The 18,921-nt window shown below is 39.6% G+C and overlaps 1 protein-coding gene across 1 annotated transcript; it reads right to left on the reverse strand.

Annotated features, from left to right (window-relative positions):
• Positions 1–3,382: 3,382 nt before the first annotated feature.
• LOC128095690 (zinc finger protein 54-like) lies at positions 3,383–18,458 on the reverse strand. The gene is made up of 4 exons (XM_052714899.1): positions 18,261–18,458; positions 13,918–13,999; positions 8,230–8,365; positions 3,383–6,602 (listed from the first exon to the last, which is right to left on the reverse strand). The coding sequence occupies exons 2-4, from the start codon at positions 13,945–13,947 to the stop codon at positions 5,578–5,580; spliced, it is 1,191 nt and encodes a 396-aa protein (XP_052570859.1). The 5' UTR covers positions 13,948–13,999; positions 18,261–18,458; the 3' UTR covers positions 3,383–5,577.
• Positions 18,459–18,921: the final 463 nt, after the last annotated feature.

An 18,921-nucleotide genomic window follows, 5' to 3' on the forward strand; every position in this document is an offset into this window, starting at 1 on the left:
CTAGCTGAGATGATCCAGCCCCACAGACTACTCTAGCTGGATTTGAGACAAGCCCTGCACTTTCCCATTATGCAGAGACTGGACAACAAATAATACAGCTAGCTCTCCCAAGACTTGACAATTAACCCAAATTTTTCTTTTCAGGATCCCCTAAAAATGCCATCCCCTCTTGATAGCAGGAAGTAATTTTAAGAACACTACACACACATTCCCAAGAGGTGGGGGTGAGTGGTTTTTCATCATTCCATGGGTTATAGATATTTGTCATTGGTTAGGGTGGTTGGTTACAAGTTATAAGTTATTATTGGTAATGATTAAAAAAAAGCTGAACAAAGGAGCTTAGATTCAGAGTTCTTGTTTAAAAAAAAGAAAGAAAAAAGAAAAAAGGGAGATATAGAAATGATAGAATAAAGTGTAGATTATTGAATCTACTCTGAAAAGAAAAAGGGGGGCTATAAATTGGGTTAAAGGGTAGATTATTGAATCTACATTTAAAAACCAATTACTTGTTTTAAATATTTTACATTAATATGGGTCTTTGTATATTGATACAAATTTGAGATTATTTTTGTTTGAACATACTGTACATGCATTTTTACTCTTGTTTAAGGTATTGTACCTATACAACTAATTTAGCAATGTAATGCAAATTTCTAGTCCTTGAAAGTTATTATTTCTAATTAATTATGATATAAAGAAATACAACTTAGTAATTAGTCAGTACAATCAAACTTGTAATTATATTAGGTATGTTTTCAAGGTCAAAGATATATTTTAGAACAGGAGGAACTGGAGGGGGTGGTGGTGGGAACCCTATATTTTCTGAAAAAAAGATATATTTTAGATAGACAGGTCATCTTTAAACACTTCAGAGACCTACAGGATATGGCTTTAAGATATCTTAATAACGTTGGCTTTTATTTTTTTATGATAATGAGACCTGTCTGCTCCTGACAGCACTAATCTAATTCAGAGATGATGGGTATCAAAGAAACTCCATATGGAGTTTACTTTCTTTGTGGCAAAAGTTAGCCATTGGGCAAAAAAGTGCCCTTGCTTCGACTGCTGACACTATGCTGTCCAAATTGGACAAGCAGGACACAAAAGAAAGTGACTGCTGAATTTAGCTAAGTCAAGGTAGGGCAGCCCTTCAGAATATCCTGCTTCACAGAAAAGTCTGTCAGATATGCTAGGCCTGTAGGCCAAAGATGGATGCCCCAACATTACAGAAGAACCTTGGGTGACTGTCCAGGCAGTGAGGTGTTTCTGTCATTTCTCACATTTTTTTGGAAGTCACTTGTTTGTACTTCCTGCTTACTTGGGTAATATTATTTCCTTTTCAGGTCTCTGATGGATTTGAAGACCTTGTAGTTATAGTTTTCCTTCTTAGCAAATTCAGAAAAGAAACTCACTAAAGAAGTGTGAAGTGTATAGGGTTGAGACACAATAAAAAGTAGTTTGGGTAATTCAATTTAGAATAGAAAGTGAATTAGTTACAACACTTTGGACTCAATAATGGATAATGGAGTATTTTCTCTGAACTTGCCAAATGTTAAATGACTAGATATTGTTGATATATTTATTGCCTGTATATATTGTACATAGTTATTGTACTTATTGTATATAGTTTTTCTTATATTAGTTATAACCTTTTTTAAAATTTTAGACAAAAAGGTGGGAAATGTGATACTTTGCTTGTGTCCTAACAAATAAAGCTTGCTTGAAGATCATTAGTTCACCATGGAGGTCTGTAGGTCTGTATAGACAGGAGACAAGAAGTGATATGGTTGGGCAGAGAGAGGAATATAAGGCGGGCAGAGACAGGAGCTTGGCCCCATTTTCAGTCTGAGAAGTCATGGAGTTAAGAGGTGACTTTGGCTAGCTCCTTTACTTCTCTGATCTTTCAGCATTTATCCATATATCTGACTCTGGGTTTTTATTAAGACCAATTAGAATTCATTCTACATCCAATGGCCATAGAATGTAAGCTTTTCAGTCCAACTAATTAGATTAATATGTTCTTTGTGTTGTTAGGAACAGCGTCAATATTTTAGAGAACCAAAGATGTATAAGAGACAATTTCTATGGCTTAAGGAAGAGGTTGGTCAGCTTTTGGAAAGTCCCAGATTCCCTTGTGTTTGGGAATGTGAACTTTGTTTCACCCTACAGGTAAAATGGACCCTGAAGTAAAAATGACAGTATTTAGGACAAGGTACTTTTGCCTGTTCCCAACAATATAAAATAATAGGGAACTGGATAATGTATGCTAAGTACTTAACTTGGGATGGGGCAGAAAGGAGGAAGTGTGGAAGGGTATGGTTATTTTAATAGGAATGGTCCACATAGACTCATGTGTTTGAATACTTAACCACAGGGAGTAACACTATTAGGAGGTGTGTTTAAGTTACAGTTAAGCATGTACATATGAGTGTAGTAACACTGTGCTATAAATGAATGGGGCATTGGATAATATGTGCTAAATGTTTAACTGGGGATGAGTCAGGAAGGAGGAAGAGTGGGAAGGTTAACCAAAAGGAAGGATGTATGAAGAAGCCTCATGAAATTCCACTGTCTTACAGGTTAATAATAAATACAAGCTTAAAACTTTGAACAGATGTTTCCCAAATGGGTGAATAATGCTGCTCCTAGACACCAGTGCTAGTAAACTCATTGTACCAGGTACTGGTCATCTGCCCAGGAATTCCTAGTCAGGGAATTCCCAGAGGCATCATAAACAAAAAAGGTTATCACCAGTGCTCTTGCTTGGCCACCATAAGTACATGGTGTTGCTGAAGAAACCAAACACTTTGGTTGCAAGGTAGAGAGAACAATCTTAAACTTACCAGGAATTTCTCCCAACTGGGTACCTTTCCTAGAACTGTAAGGTCATGTGAGGGCTGCTGGCAAAGCAAATATATTAACAGTCTTACTTACCACGGACCCTGCATCTTATAATACCAACCTACTGAGCAAAATGTGTATACTGGTACAACACTGTCACAACTGCTCATTGGCATAACTAATCTCTCTCTATTGGATTTGAGTCCTGCTTCAAAGGGGAATTCATGCCATGGTCACAAACCAAGATTTCAGAGTTATAGGATCATGGATGAAAACCTATTGATGTTTTATTAATGGTGATGTCTGCCATCTAAACATTCATGTTTAGAATGACAAATTTTTAGTACTCTCATGTTTGGGGAAAGAAGTCTGTTGCAGTAGGTTGTGTGTAATACAGAGACTCATAACTGTTCAGAAAGTGCTAAGAACAAGCAACTGTGTACAACTGGGATGTTGGGTGCCAGATGTTGCTGGGTTCTAATGGCTCCCTCAGGGGAGAGGGTGAGAAGGCATGGTGTTAACATATACACTGGGAGTCAGGTGAAAGACAAAGAGCAGACTCATTTATTCAGTAATGGGGAAAGCCTTATATACCCTCCTCCCAGCACCCAGGCTATGTCCTGATCTGGTGACAATGTGTGGCTGTCCCTCATTGGCTGGGCACAATCAGGACCTCTGACAGCGCCTGTGGCTAGGCCCTGAGGCAGATTCTGCACAATCTGAACTCTGAACAGCACCTGTTGCTAGGCCCTGAGGCAGACTCCAGGTTGGCTTATAAGGAAGTACATTATGTACATACCTTGGCATCTGGTTTGAGCCAATTTCCTCGACCCTGTGGGCCTGTTCTACTACATATTATCATGTCATCATGGCTGAGAGAGGGTCTCACAAGTCTCCTTTACCTCCATGAGGGTCTACTGGCAGTTAGTGAAAGCCATATCATTTTATGATTTTGTGTGGAGTAAATCCCCATTTTTCTTCAGTAGTTCAAATTGAATTTCTGCATGTCCTCAGAGAATTTTTTGTTGCTGTTGTTTTGGTTTTTTGAGATGGGGTTTCTCTGTGTAGTCCTGGTTGTCTTGGAATTTGCACTGTAGACCAGGCTGAACTCACAGAGATCCACCTGCTTCTGTCTCCAGAGAGCTGGGATTAAAGGCATGCACCACCAAGCCCAGAGCCCTTGGAGATTTCTAAGCTGTTTGTGATATGCCCCTGTTGTCCGTCACAGCCTATCTCTCTACAGTTTCTTACTTTCTTGCTATTTGGAAGGTTTGAGTCTAGTATAAAGATTATTGAATGTGAACAAAAGATGAGACTCTATTAGAACATTTTCCTTCAGGTTGAATTTGCTTTTATATTGGCAATTTCAGCACTAGGTAAAGGATTAGTCAAATTTAATTCATTTGGTGGCTATAACATCCAATGAACAGAAGACATGGGGATTATGTATGGTATACCTCTATATCTTTTCTCAGAATTATGAATTTTGTAATGTACAGTACAATAGAGGTCTTTGTCACATTTTTTATATTACTATATTTTGTCCTTATTATGATTTAACTTTTTCAAGATAGGTCTATGTACTCCTGACAGTCCTGGAACTCACTATGAAGACCAGGATAGCCTTAGACTCATAGAAATCTTCTTGCCTCTGCATCCTGAGTGCTGGGATTAAAGGCATACACCATGTAGCCTGTCTTTATTATGAATTCTTGAATGTTGAACAATATTGTTTGTTTGGTTTTTGAGAAAAGATTTCATTATGTAACAGCCTTGGCTATCCTGGAACTAGCTGTGTACACTAGGCTGGCCCCAAACTCATACCTATCCACTTGCCTCTGCGTCCTGAATGCCAGGATTAGAGGTGTGTACTACCATTTCCCAGCTAAGATAAATAATTATGGCATTTCACAGTGGCTGGAGTCAAAAATTAGTGATTAAGAGCATTGGTTGCTCTTCCAGAGGACTGGGGTTCAATTTGTAACACACACATAGGTGCTCATAATTGTATGTAACTTCACTTTTGGGGAGTCTTATGCCCTCTGCTGGCATTCAGATGTACTTGGCAAACATATAGTATACAGAAAGAGCTGCAAAGTAACTCTTTACACAATCGGCAAAGCACCCATACACATTAAAAAAGTTTCACAGTTACTATTGCAGAATTTTTAAAAATATGAACTCTGTGATATTTTCTTAGATTTAAAACTTCGTATAGTCTTTCACAAGCTTCTTATCTTTATGTTTCTATTATTGTAGTTTGTCTTTCTTGTTGGACTTTCTTTGGACTGACAGCTCCTAAATAATGACACAAAGACTTATTATTAATTATGAAAGATTGGCCTTTAGCTTAGGCTTGTTCCCAACTTGCTCTTATAACTTAAAGTAACATGTTTCTACTAACCTACGTTTTGCCAAGTGGTTCTTTACTTCTCCTCCATTCTGTACATCTGACTCTTCTCATGTCTTACTGGCATCTCCTGCTACACCAGATATATCCCAAGTTGCTCTCTCTCCTAATAAGTTCTGCCTATTCTCTCTTGCCTAGTTATTGGCCATTCAGCTTTTTATTAAACCAATCAGAAGGTTCTTTTGAAAGCACACATCTTCACAGCACATAAAAAGTTATCCTGTAGCATATTATATATGCTATTGGGATTTATAAGCAGAGAATAGTGAAAAATTACAACTGTAAGGTCTCTCTACAGTATGAGCTCTCTGATGTGTTCTAAGATTTTACAAGTGGGTAAAGGATTTGTCACATTCCAGATATTTGTAAGGTTTCTCTCCAGTATGACGTTTCTGATGTCGTCTAAAATTTGAAATCCATTTAAAGGATATGTCACATTCCAGACATTTGTAAGGTTTCTCCCCAGTATGAATTTTCTGATGTATCCTAAGAAGAGATATCCGGAGAAAGGACATGTCACAATCTTTGCATTTGAAGGGTTTCTCTCCAGTATGAATTTTCTGATGTCTTTTAAGACTTGAAATCCGGAGAAAGGACATATCACACTCTTTGCATTTGTGAAGTTTCTCTCCAGTATGAATTTTCTGATGTGCTCTGAGGTAGGAGCACCTAATAAAAGATTTGTCACATTCCTTACAACTATAAGGTCTCTCTCCAGTATGAACTCTCCGATGTGTCTGAAGATAGGAGTTATGGGTGAAGGATTTGTCACATTCCATACATTTGTAAGGTCTGTCTCCAGTATGAATTTTCTGATGTGCTCTAAGATTTGAACGTTGGCTAAAGGATTTGTCACATTCTCCACATTTGTAAGGTTTCTCTCCAGTATGAATTCTCTGATGTCTAGTGAGGCTTGAGGCAGCACTGAAGTATTTCCCACATTTCCCACACTGGTGTGGTTTCTCTCCAATGGAGAATTTTTGTTGCAAAAGACTGTATGTAGAGTCAAAGTAGTCATCATATTCTCCCTGCCTGTGCTGTGTCTTTGCAGTGTACAGTCTCTGATCTTGAGTAATGCTGGAACACAAATTTAAAGATTTATCACAATCTTTAGATTTGGAAGGTTCTTCTCCAGTGTGCATGCTTTCATGTTGATCTGTGTTTGATGAATCAATAGAGTCATCCCTGTGATTACTGCATCTGTAGTTATTAGTGTTTTCTATAGTTTCATTTGTTCTATAAAGTGCACATGTGCAGGGGTCATGAAGCACTTTGCTACACTCATTATACTGACAAGACTCCTTTTCAGTCTTCACATGTTGATAGACAGGATCGCATATATAATAGTTCCCTGAAAATGAGTATAATTCAGATTAAAAGGGCTTGTTCCAAAATTAAACCTCTGATAAATGTCTCCATAAATTCTCTCTTAAGTGAACCAGCATCTACTTACACATTTTTCTTTCACTATAATTGAATGTATTCTCTCGAAAACAGCCTGCCAGCCTTCAAGGTCTATGTTATAATAGGTATCTCATCCTTATCAAAAATGACTAATGGCAAAAGATGGATCAGGAAATTGAAGAATTAGCAATTAGCTTTGGGATAGAGCTCATTGACTGATTTTATTTAGAGTACCTGCCTCTATTTTTAAATATTTCTTCTCAGAAATGGATGAAGAGGAGTTTATTCCAATCCCAGGTTCATAGTATTTACACTTATTAAGTGATAGGCAATGAGGAGTACTGTTCAGAAGACCCAATTCCTTTAAAGATTAAAGTCTTACTTAAAAATATCAGAGGTTTTTCTCTCTAGAAAAACACATTAGATCTTCAAAAGTAATGGATGTAAAGCAAGTTTCTGCCATTCACAAGAGGCTCAGATCATTTGAGGCAGGGCTGTCATGGGCAGCTATTGCTTATTTCTATCCTCCGCTGTGAACTCCACACACTGCTGTGTTTCTTAACTTTCATCATAGGGTTATTCTCAAGTCCATTTGGTACACTGATTCCTGAAACTATTTTCCAGAAGGCTGTCTGTGTATTCTCCACTGGGACAAAAATGAAAAATGTAATATGAAGACAAACATGCAAGGAAGGTAATTACAAAATAATCATACTTCATGGATTCATATCTGGCTTATAATTTGTAAAATTATTCCAAACTGATGACAGCATAGTTTAAAAAAAACTGCATTTTGTATTAATATTGTCACCATAATTCAGGTGCAATAAGACACAAGCCTTTTAACAGTTATAAAAGGCAGGATGCATCCTGGGACTAGGATACTACACTAAGTTAAATGATCAGGAATCCTTTCAGGTGGAATTGAATACAGCAAAAACATTTTCCGCTCTTGCTCTGAAGCCATCACTGTTGTCCTGCTCATTCACTAGCCCACCCTGGTTGTAGCTACTCTCTTCTCTCTATATTTCAGGGCAATCTCATTTGCTCTGGACAGGTGACCAGGACTACCTTGCATATAACAATCCACGTGTTCTGTGAGGTAGCCCATGACTCATATTAGAAGTTTTAGAAAGAATACAGATGTCTAACACAGTACTGTGCTCAGTGTATGAAAAGAACATGAAGTAGAGGAATCTAGGAATGATTTCCAATTGATATTTCCTGTCAGAAGCTTTAGCATATTTAAGAATAATTTTCAGTTCCCCTATCTTGAGTTTTGTTCTCAGAAAACCATGTGAGGTACAATGATGGATTTGGAGCTTTAAGGTATGTATGGAAATATTATATGCTACTGGGTTTCTGAATGCATTTTGGAACCAAAATGAGGAGTTGACAACACCTCTAACACGGAAAATGGAAAGAAAGATCAAATTCCATGAAAAAGTTCTTTTCTACTTCCAAACTTTCCCTAGTCTCACTTTGTTTCCAAGACAGCTTAACAGAGTTTACAACCTATGATGTAGGTACATATAAAGGATGAGTTAGGTGTTCTACAAGCAAAATGTTCTCACCCACAGAGAGCAGGTTGCCATAATTCTCCAACATCACATCAATGTACAAAGCCCTCTGAGCAGAGTCCAGGCATTCCCACTCCTCCTGGGAGAAGTTCACAGTCACATCCTTGAATGTCAGCAGACCCAGCAGATCCTGAAATAAAGAGGTACAGTTGAATCATATGATCCCGGGAAGCATGCTTTCCTTGAGATAAGGAGACTTGAGGAAATTAGGGATATAGATAAGCAAAGACAATTAGTCAAAGTGATGATTGCTGATATAGTCACACTCTATATTGAATGTCCTAAGTCCCTGAAATCAGGATGACACAATAGTTTCACAAGCAGACCCATAAAAAGAGACACACATTTAAGGTCTGGACATGACTTTCTATTTCTTAGGGATGTTGTTTTTATGTCCCACAGCATCACAGTGTACATGTCTCAGGAGGAAAATAGTCATGAGGAAATGTGCTTTAATTGCTCTATCACACTAAAATACTGATAGTGAATCAATTCTGTACATTCCTTGATTCTATGCATACATGATTGTATTCTAACATGCTCAGTTCATATGTTTAAACTCCATTCCATCAGTGCCATTCCATTAAAGAGAACAGGTAAATATGGAAGACAGAATTCATAATTGGCTTTATAGGCAAAGAATTTTGTTTTGTTTTTTTCCCACAGTAACAAGGAGTGTAACAGCACTGCATACTGTCAATTTTAACATTAAAATATAAGATCAAGTAGTCTATAGAATTACTTTTATAAAAATATTTGAGCCACAATGAATCAGATAGAAAAATCCGCCATCAGCCACATTTGATATAATCTAAAATTTTCTTTAAAAAAATAGGCATAGGGCAACTTAGACAAGTAATATTTTTTAGAAGATATGAAGAATATTTCACTCTCAAAGAGTTATAAAAGTTGAGGGAAGTCCAAAAGCACATCAAATAATGTTTAAGTTGCAGCTAAGCATGGACACGTAAGTGTAGTAACTGTGGATGCATTCAGAAGTGACATAGATTTCCTGTGAGTAATGAATATATTAAATTGTGTGAGAATTACTGTCACCTTTCAGTGCTTTGCAAATATATATAGTTCAGAAGACTGGCTCAGGTGAAAACTTGAGCTATTGTGTCAGAATTTTGTAGCCCTCAGTGCGTCCCTTTTTAGTATTTATGCTGTATTGACTAACAGATTTTAGGTTAGTAGTGTTTATGATTCTTCCTTTATTTCTCTGGAAGAATATACTGGTGACATATTCTGTCTGCGCCATGAGTCGGGTATAGAAATGCAAACCTTTGGGTCAGAGCCCATTTCCCAAATCTCCACTTTAAAACACTGCAGCTTCAGGGTAGAGCAGCAGAGCCACGACTCTCACAGGAACTGACTAGAGCAAGGCAATCATGAACAATGTTCTTTCTGCATCAAATGTGATGGTTTATGTACATCAATCAGTCAGTGCCCTCAAGACATTATTCCTGATGCATTCCATATAATGCTACATAATGAGTACCATCCAGAAAGAAAGGGCTGCACAATGGGATCCTGTTTGGGGGGGTGAAAAAGAGAAATAAAAAATACTGATCTCTCTAGTATTGGATCCAGCAAGAAAATTAGATTCTTATCTTTTATTCGTACAAAAATCTATTAAAATGGATCAAAAGCCTTATTTAAAACCAGAAACACAGAAACCTAGAAAACATAGGGAATACCTGTAGCTGGAGTTTTCCTGCCTGGCCCACAGTCAGGATAAATCTCTCTCACCTGCCAGTCCCACAGCCGCTCAGACCTGACCAAGTAAACACAGAGACTTATACTGGTTACAAACTGTATGGCCGTGGCAGGCTTCTTGCTAACTGTTCTTACAGCTTAAATTAATCCATTTCCATTAATCTATACCTTGCCACATGGCTCATGGCTTACCGGCATCTTCACATGCTGTTTGTCTTCATGGCGGCTGGCAGTGTCTCTCTGACTCAGCTTTCTACTTCCCAGCTTTATTCTTCTCCTTGTCCCGCCTACACTTCCTGCCTAGCCAATGGCCAATCAGTGTTTTATTTATTGACTAATTAGCAACACATTTGCCATAAAGAACATCCCATAGCACTTCCCCCCCTTTTTTTTTCAAAAAGGAAGGTTTTAACCTTAACAAAGTAAAATTACATATAATTTGGGAATTTGGGCGTAGCTTCTCTTACTACTTCCTGCTGGAGGGGGGCGCTGTGTCTTCTGGGGAAACAAAGAAAATTTTAGGATCATGGAATAGTCCATGAGGGTGTATCTTCTGAGCCAGTTGCCTTCAAACCATTCTGGAAGTTGGATCATCTGGGCCATGGTGTCATCGGAGACCTTTCAGGGGGTCTTGGCTGGTCAAACCTGATGTATCTTAATCTTGAACAAATCCATAGCCTCTGGCTTTCTGTGGAAACAAAAGAGACTCTTTTCCAAAGCAACATATCCTTATATCCAAATTTTGAAGTCAAGGTATCTTTAAAATATACATTTTGGCATAACTCAACAGCTTTTACAATCAAATGTTTTTCTGCAGTTAAAAATCCCAAAGACAACACAATCTAGATTCTCTGTGTAATACTCATCTTTATGTGGCTTATTTTTTATCTTAATTTTACTGTCTCTTTAAAGACTTTATTTTTTTAAAACTATGTATTTGTTTATATAACTCTATACATCACCTTTTTTGTCTCTTTCAAGCCTACGTATCTTTTACACACATTGTAAACTATTCCATCTGAATCTGTCTTATTGTGAATCTATTGCTTTAAGCTGCAGCAGCTGTGGCTGCTGGCTCCGCCCACCTCAGCTTCCCAACATGGCCGTGGTACTTTACCACCAGCTCTGGGAGCTATTGTGGGTCTATGCGTTTATCCAAGCAGCATGTAGCCCAGAAACCTCTTTTTTTTTTTTTTTTTTTGTACTAGCAAAGACTAAATCCACCATTCAGCTTAATGTGCCACTTGCAGAGGTCTCATTCCCGCCATACGGCGGTGGCCGGTCGAGCGCACAAGCTAGGAACCCACTAGTAGCTCAAACCAGCAGCTGCCGCTCATTTGAGAGAGACAATTAGGAAGCTGTTTTTAGCTCCGTTTTAGAATCTTTTTTCTCAGTTTTTAGGTGGAAACTCTTGCCACCACGTTGGACGCCATTTGTAGCTAGAGTTTTCCTGCCTGACCCACAGTCAGGATAAATCTCTTTCACCTGCCAGTCCCACAGCCGCTCAGACCCGACCAAGTAAACACAGAAACTTATACTGGTTACAAACTGTATGGCCGTGGCAGGCTTCTTGCTAACTGTTCTTACAGCTTAAATTAATCCATTTCCATTAATCTATACCTTGCCACATGGCTCGTGGCTTACCGGCATCTTCACATGCTGTTTGTCTTCATGGCAGCTGGCAGTGTCTCTCTGACTCAGCCTTCCACTTCCCATCTTTATTCTCCTCCTTGTCCCGCCTACACTTCCTGCCTAGCCAATGGCCAATCAGTGTTTTATTTATTGACTAATTAGCAACACATTTGCCATACAGAACATCCCACAGCAAATACCCATGAAAATATTGGGATGGGCAAGGATTTAGTGATTAGAAAGAAAACTACCAGCACAGGAACTGACCCCAGTATCAACAGAAACTATTGGCAGAGTACAAAGACACCCCACAGAATGGGAGAGAATCTGTACCAGTGACACTTTGGATAAGGGCTCATATATAGAATTTACAAACAATTACAGATATTAAATACCAGAGGAATAAAACTGCCAACCAACAAATGGGCAAATGAACTAAATAGACACTTTCAAAGACAAATACGCAAATAGCCAAAAAACAGTGCAAAAGACTTCAGGATCTCTAAAATGCCATCATGGAAACACAGACTAAAACTACTTTGAAATACTGCTTCACCCCAGAGAAAAGAATCCCCATTAACTGTTGGTGTGTGTGTGGAAGTGTAAATTAATACAGCCATTGTGAAAATCTGTTCGGAGATTATTGAAAAAATTGAAGACAGAATTAATGTAAGACTCAGCTCTCTCACTCCTGGGCATATACCTAGGGTACTCCACACCCCAATATAGAGATATTTACACCCCATGTTCACTGCTACTGTATTCACCACAGCAAAGTATTGGAATCCACCTAATTGTCTATCAACAGGTCAATGGATAATGAAAATGGTACACATATAAAATGGAATACTATTCAACTGAATAGAAATATGCAATAAAATATAGAGTACCCAGGGGTCTGGGGGTTAGCTACATCTGACGTGGGATATCTGAGGGGGAAAAAAAATCTATGTACACTATGCTCTTGTGTCTGTTAACTTTATTCCTTTAAGACAAAATTCTATCAATACAGCTATAGCTCCGTCAGGAATTTAAGGCAGAAATACCTGTAGATACAGCAAGTTCTGTATTTGTCTACTATATTTCTCTGGGATGAAATCCTGTTTCCATAGCTTCAGTTCCGTCCAGTTCCCCAGCTCATAGTCCTGCTAACAACTAAACTCCTATGCTTTCAGCCTCATCTTCGTCCTCTGTATCCTCTTTCTCCATCTCTGCTACTCTCTATTACTGGCACTCAGAAAACTCTACCGGAGATCTGCTTACCCTCTAAGGAACCTCTGTCTTCCTCTCTTCTCTCTTACCATGCTGTTTGCCTGTTTCTACAGAAAATGCCTGCCCTTTCTTTCCCTGGGCATGTGGTTCTCTGCTTCCTCAGGAATGTTACTCTACCTTTCACCTTGATATGTAAAAACCTCTTTTGTTCTCAGTCAGTTGCTGGAGAGCCGCTAGGCCTCGGGTCATGTGGAAGATGGTCTGAGCTTCATCTGCACAAGAAGCAAACCTATGTGTCTCCAGCCAGCTTGTCTCCTGGGCTCAGCGCGGGAGTTAGTAAGTTAGAAGATCAGCAGGTCTGGGCAGGTGAACTCTTTGCCAACTGGACTGGGCAAGCAAGAATTTCATAGTAGAAGACAGCTGAAATATTAAAGGCTGGATATCACCAAACATTCATAATAAATGGCTTGCCTCTTGACAGACCCTTGGTGTGTCAAAGTATAGCTTTAATACACAGCTGAATCTCTATAATATATTCTTGCGGGCTGCAAGAATAAAAATTTGCAAGAAAATGGATGGACTCAAAATATGCAATATTAAGTGAGGTTATACAGTGTCAGAAGGAAGAAATCATATTTTCTCCCAAATGCAGAATCTAGCCAACAATATGTGTATATGGAAATAATGTACATGTGGGCACAGCAGAATACAGAGAAAAGAGAACAAGAAAGGTTAAATAACAGGGTTGAGGTAGACTGAATGCATGTAATGGACATAAGTTATAAAAAAGGATGTAAAGCTAATTTCTTTTCTAGTTCTAATTCTATCACGGTTTTTTTTTTTTTTCCTTTTTCATGGTAGACAAGTTCACAAAAATATATTCTATAATGAAAATATAAAAGTCAGTTTCCAATGACTACTCTAACTACATAATAGAACATTGAGTTGCATAATCTTTGGATCTGGTTAATTTCAGCCTGTAATTTTTTTTGTTTGCTCGTTTGTTCACAACATTTTTTGTAACAAAGTTAAAACAACCAACCAGAAGCAGAAAATTAAAGGCTTCCAATGTCTGAAACTATAACATTTCTACAAAGTAAGGAAGACATGACTACTGACCTGGGACATGTTTACTGGAGAATCAGCCATTTCTCTTCTTTGAGTTTTTCTTTCAGGGACAATGAACAGATGGCTTGTTGCCCTTTCATATAAGGAGTCAAAAAGAAAAAGCAAAAATTAATACTGAAAGTTATTAAAGAAAAATGTCAAAACACTTGAAAAGACCCAAGAAATAGGATATGACCATGTGTCTAGTTTATGATCCTAAAGCCAAGAGAGCATGGAACAATATTTGAAGCTTGGGGAGAAAAATCACCGTCAACCATATTGTTGCATCCAGAAAAATTCTATCTTAAAATTGATGGAGATGTACGTACAGTTCAAGATATTTATGAAGTAAAACAATTCATTTCAACAAAGCGGGACAGCAGACAATGTATCAAAGGCAAAATACATACAGGAGAATCAGAGGAATCATCCATGAGAACGTGAGCAAATATAAACTTCATGTGAAGAATAGATAGACACAGGAGAAATGGGAAGTAATCATCCATGTTCAAGACAGAAAACCACTAATTCTCACAGACAAGGAGAGGAATACTATGAATAACCCAACCAACAACATCAAAAACAAAAGCATGGGAAATAAAAACTCTAGCAACAAAATACCTAGCCACTCCAGAAATATAAAAAGTCCTCAAATAAATAAATAAATAAATAAATCCTCAAGTTAAATAAACACAGCATATGACCCAGCTGTTCCACTCCTTGGTATCTGCTCTGGCACAGGCATGGCACAAGTGGCAGCTTGAGTCCTGGGGCAAAGGACACTGCTTGACAAAGTTCCAGCAAAACTTTGCCAAGAGATTTGTTCACTAGCATGCTGGCTTCTGCTTTCACTTTCAGGAGCATTCCTTTGCAAAATGGGGGGGGGGCAAATTCTGCTTATGCACCTCCTGTGGAAATATATGTATGCTCCCAAGAGAAAACTTTGAAGACAGGGGGTCACAGCATGAAAGGCGAGTCAGAGTAAGAAGAGTCTTCTTCCTTGTGCCCTAAGGACTGTGGTACCAATAGGGAAAATGCTGAGAAATTTCTTAACTCAGCTCTGGATACAAGATGTCACAAGCATATCCATTACCCTATACAGCAGCCTATATTGAGGAAATAGTGTGGGTTGCCAGGTGGTGGTAATGCAGGTCTTTAATCCCAGCACTTGGGAGGCAGAGGCAGGTGGATCTCTGTGAGTTCGAGGCCAGTCTGGTCTACAGAGCGAGTTCCAGGACACGCTCCAAAACTACACAGGAAAAACCCTGTCTCAAAACAAAACAAAACAAAACAAAAACAAAAAAAAGTGTGAGTTGATGAAAAAGAAATGAGATGTCAGGGTCTTCCTTTCTGAAAGCATATGAAAAGAGCAGGCCTCTACTATAGAACTGAGGAACAGAAAAATGTTATAATCAGTTAAATGCTTATTATGAGATATTTCGTAACCCCTACATTTTAGAAAATATCAAATGATTCTATATGTAACTTGGTTAAGGTAAAAATAATTTCAGACTGTCTAATATAATATAACTGCATGAGTAGCCAGCTTAGTTATAGGCTGTAAAATCAGAAGGTCCTACGCTTTGCAGACCCTGAGAAATTAGTAACTTGCTGATTTTACAGATACTGTCTGAAGATATTGTTTCGAATAAGACTGTCTGTTTTGTACTTTGCTTTTTCAGTCTGAACATTTAATGGGGAAACACCTAAGAGATTCAGCGCTCTGATGCTCGCCAAATGACTTATGTAGTATATATGCTATATAAATAAAGAGTTTTCTCTGATTAAGAGAAAGAGCTGCTGAACCCTCAGATGTGCCTTCGTCCTTTTCTCCACCCCCACCCCCCACTCGACTCCACACCTCCTCTTTGGGAACTGAACCCCACTGAAGCTTTGGGAATGCTCAAAGGACTCGACATCCTATTCCAGAGAGACTTGCTCAGCTATGTTCATTACTGTTCTACTCACAATAGCTACAAAAGGGAATCAACCTTTATGTCCTTCATTTGACAAATGGATAGTGAAAATGTGGTACATATCCAATATGCAATAGTATTTATCTGTAAAGAAAATTGTAATCATGAGTTTTGCAGGTACATGGATGGACCTAGAAAATACATTGAGTGAGGGAACTCGGACCCAAACACAGACATTGCACGTTGTTTCTCACAGTAAGTTCCTAGTTCCAAATCTTCAGATGTGAGTACACAACATGGAGTAACTGTGTAACCAGAAAAGTAAAAAGAGACCACAGTGGGGTGTAATAGACACTGGAGTAACGGGGAACAAGTGATCTGAAGAGGGAAATGAAAAACAGGGTCGGGGGGGGGGGGAGATTCAATTATGGAGAAGGGACAGACATAAACAAAAAGAAGGGTAAAATAACAGTAAAGATGTTAAAGAGCCATAATGAATTATTCTACCATTGATGTATCCTAAATTGCTCACAATACATGTAAGTCTGCATAAGCACATACATTGACAGTATAAATGAAGAGTTCCCATCTGGACTGATGATGCTACTTACAAGAGCCACAGATTTTCTAACAGAATTGCTGAAACCAGCCACGAGAAGCCTACTTAGAAGTTGTTGGTCACAAATGTCGAAGAGACTCCCAAAACATTATAGGCTATTGCTGTTGCCCATGGTTGCCTCCTAGAGGTCAGGCACTACTGTTGAAGGTGAGCCACTAATGTTGAAGAAGCCATGTACTTCAGACACAAAACCCAGAGGACTCCAGATGGATATGACCTAAAGCCTCCTCCCTGGGGACTAGCTTTCATGGTACCAGAAGGCAACATGCAACCTTCCAAAGGAGGGAGCCAGCCAACAGTCCTGTCCAACTATGACATGTATGAACCCCAACAATGATCTGCATTGCATGATAGCCCTAAGGGTGCAAGACTGGACACAGACCTTGGTGGTAACCAACAGCTTCTAATTGCATTAAGACCCTCTCAACAAGAGGGAAATCATGGCTGGTATTGGAAACCTAGCTAGTTTCCCTAGCGCTAGTAAGGGCATGAATCTTGGAGGAGAATCTACAACCACTATTTTACTAAATCAGCATAATCCCTAACTGCATTTTAAATATTTTCCTTATTCACACAGATAACTGAGTTCTCACCCCTCATGGAAAGTTCTTTTTGGAACACATGGAGATTAAAACAGAAAACCACAATCAGTCAAAATGCAAGTTGTGATGTTCATGCCCAATGATACATAAGCAACATATCTTCTTCACCTCAGGCTCAGGGAACACTGAGAAAGAGGGGCGGGAACATTGGAAGAGACAGAAGAAAAGGATGTTTGCTGTGAGATTGTGTTTCCTAGAAATGTCAGAGAAGCTACATGCATGAAATCATACAAACATGGCTGAGTAAACATGAGCTGAACAAAGACAACACCATGAGACATGGTAATATAGAGGGAGAAAGCTCACTAGGCCTCAACCCTAGTCAACATCAAGGGATCTGTGAGCTAGAGAAATAGTCTTCCCCAGAGAGAATGCACCATATGGTTATCCAATATCAAATGTTCATCCCTGAAAACATACAGACTGAGTAGGTTGTATTTTTGTGTTCAGGAATTGACACAAACATACAACAACAATGAAAGAAAAAGTTAAGAAATAATAAATGCCTGTGTAAAGTCAAAAATTTGAATCCCCTCAATTAAAAAAATTGTATTTTCTATAATTGCTCTTCACATAATTAAACTTAGTAGGGGGCTAGAGAGATAGCTCAGTGCTTCAGAGCACCTGTTGTTCTCTTAGAGACCCCTTAACAAAAACCCAAATAGTCAATAAACATTAGGAGAGAGTGAGAACCAAATTAAAAATCCTTGAGCTAACTAGGACAAGGAAAGATGTTTCACACAGATGGAAGGGAACCTAATATTGTGAAATTTGCAGTATTTCTTGAAGTGGTTTATGTGATCAGTTCAAACTCCATGACACTTAACCTTCCCACAACATACTTCATAAAAATAGTAAAGAGAAACCTAGACTTTATATTGACACAAATTCCCTGGGTACAGAGCAACCCCAGGTAAATGTTACAATGCTGTGGCTACCCCAGTGTGATTCCAGATGACACTGCAGAGCCACCCAACCACAGCATCATAGAAACGGGAGAAAACAAAGAAACAGCCCAATGTACTACAGCAGCAGATCCAGAACCTGCCCAATAGCAATGACCACGTGAATGTCACCAAAATAACACAAACACGTGTTGCAGACAACGGAAAGACATCCACAGCAGAACTTCAGAGCCGGCTTCCTTATGAACAGCAGAGAAACTGCTCGCACCCCGGTCCCTCCCCTCCCGTGTCCCAGCCCCGCAGCTCCTCTGACCTGGGAGGTTCCAGGGTCGCCGGGCTGCGGTTCCCGCCACTGCGCTGCTGACTGGTGACTTTCCCAGGCCGCCCCGCGCGGCGACTGCGGCTCCGGGGAGGTTTCAGGTCCCCGAATACCCGGCAGGGTCTTCCTCATGCACTTCCGGACCACGCCATTCCCCGAGTCCAACACGGAATGGTGGAATTTCCTGTCCCTTCAGCCTGGCTCCTTGGAGCCTCTCTTCCTGGCCCCGCCCAATACACCCCGCTTCCGGTTACGTGTTCCCTATAAACCCGCCCACCGCGGGCTTCTCTGCCCCACTCCCCCCCCCCCCCCGCCTTGTTTCCCAGGTCCACCTTGCTGTTTCTTTTCTCCTAAAGGCCAGTGATCAGGCAGGTTTTCCCGCCCCATCGGGGGTGGGGGGGTGGGGGGACCCGTCCCTCCCACTCGGTCTCAGGCTGCCTTCCACACAGCTCCAGCTGTCAGGCTGCCCTGGACCCGCTCTGCACAGCCTCCCCACATGCTCGCTGCCAGCCTAGACCAGAACTGGGTCTAGGAGGACGCTGCACCCCGATTTCTGAGCCCCACAGTGAGTCTGAACCCTTCGGATAAAAGACAGGCCGCCGAACCTCGACTTGACTACCAGCCTCCTGGTCTACATACTTACACCAAAGGATAA

The sequence above is a fragment of the Peromyscus californicus genome, unplaced genomic scaffold (assembly GCF_007827085.1).
Source record: "Peromyscus californicus insignis strain IS unplaced genomic scaffold, ASM782708v3 Scaffold_4__1_contigs__length_199733344, whole genome shotgun sequence".
Taxonomy (NCBI): Eukaryota; Metazoa; Chordata; class Mammalia; order Rodentia; family Cricetidae; genus Peromyscus; species Peromyscus californicus.

Bases quoted from the DNA above. Each gene is read 5' to 3' on its own strand.
- LOC128095690 (XM_052714899.1), bottom strand. From the start codon at position 13,947: ATGGCTGATTCTCCAGTAAACATGTCCCAG. The intron at 8,366-13,917 runs GTCAGTAGTCAT...TCTTTATTTCAG, and splicing joins CTCCAGTAAACATGTCCCAG to GATCTGCTGGGTCTGCTGAC. The intron at 6,603-8,229 runs GTGAGAACATTT...ACTCATTTTCAG, and splicing joins TGGCAACCTGCTCTCTGTGG to GGAACTATTATATATGCGAT.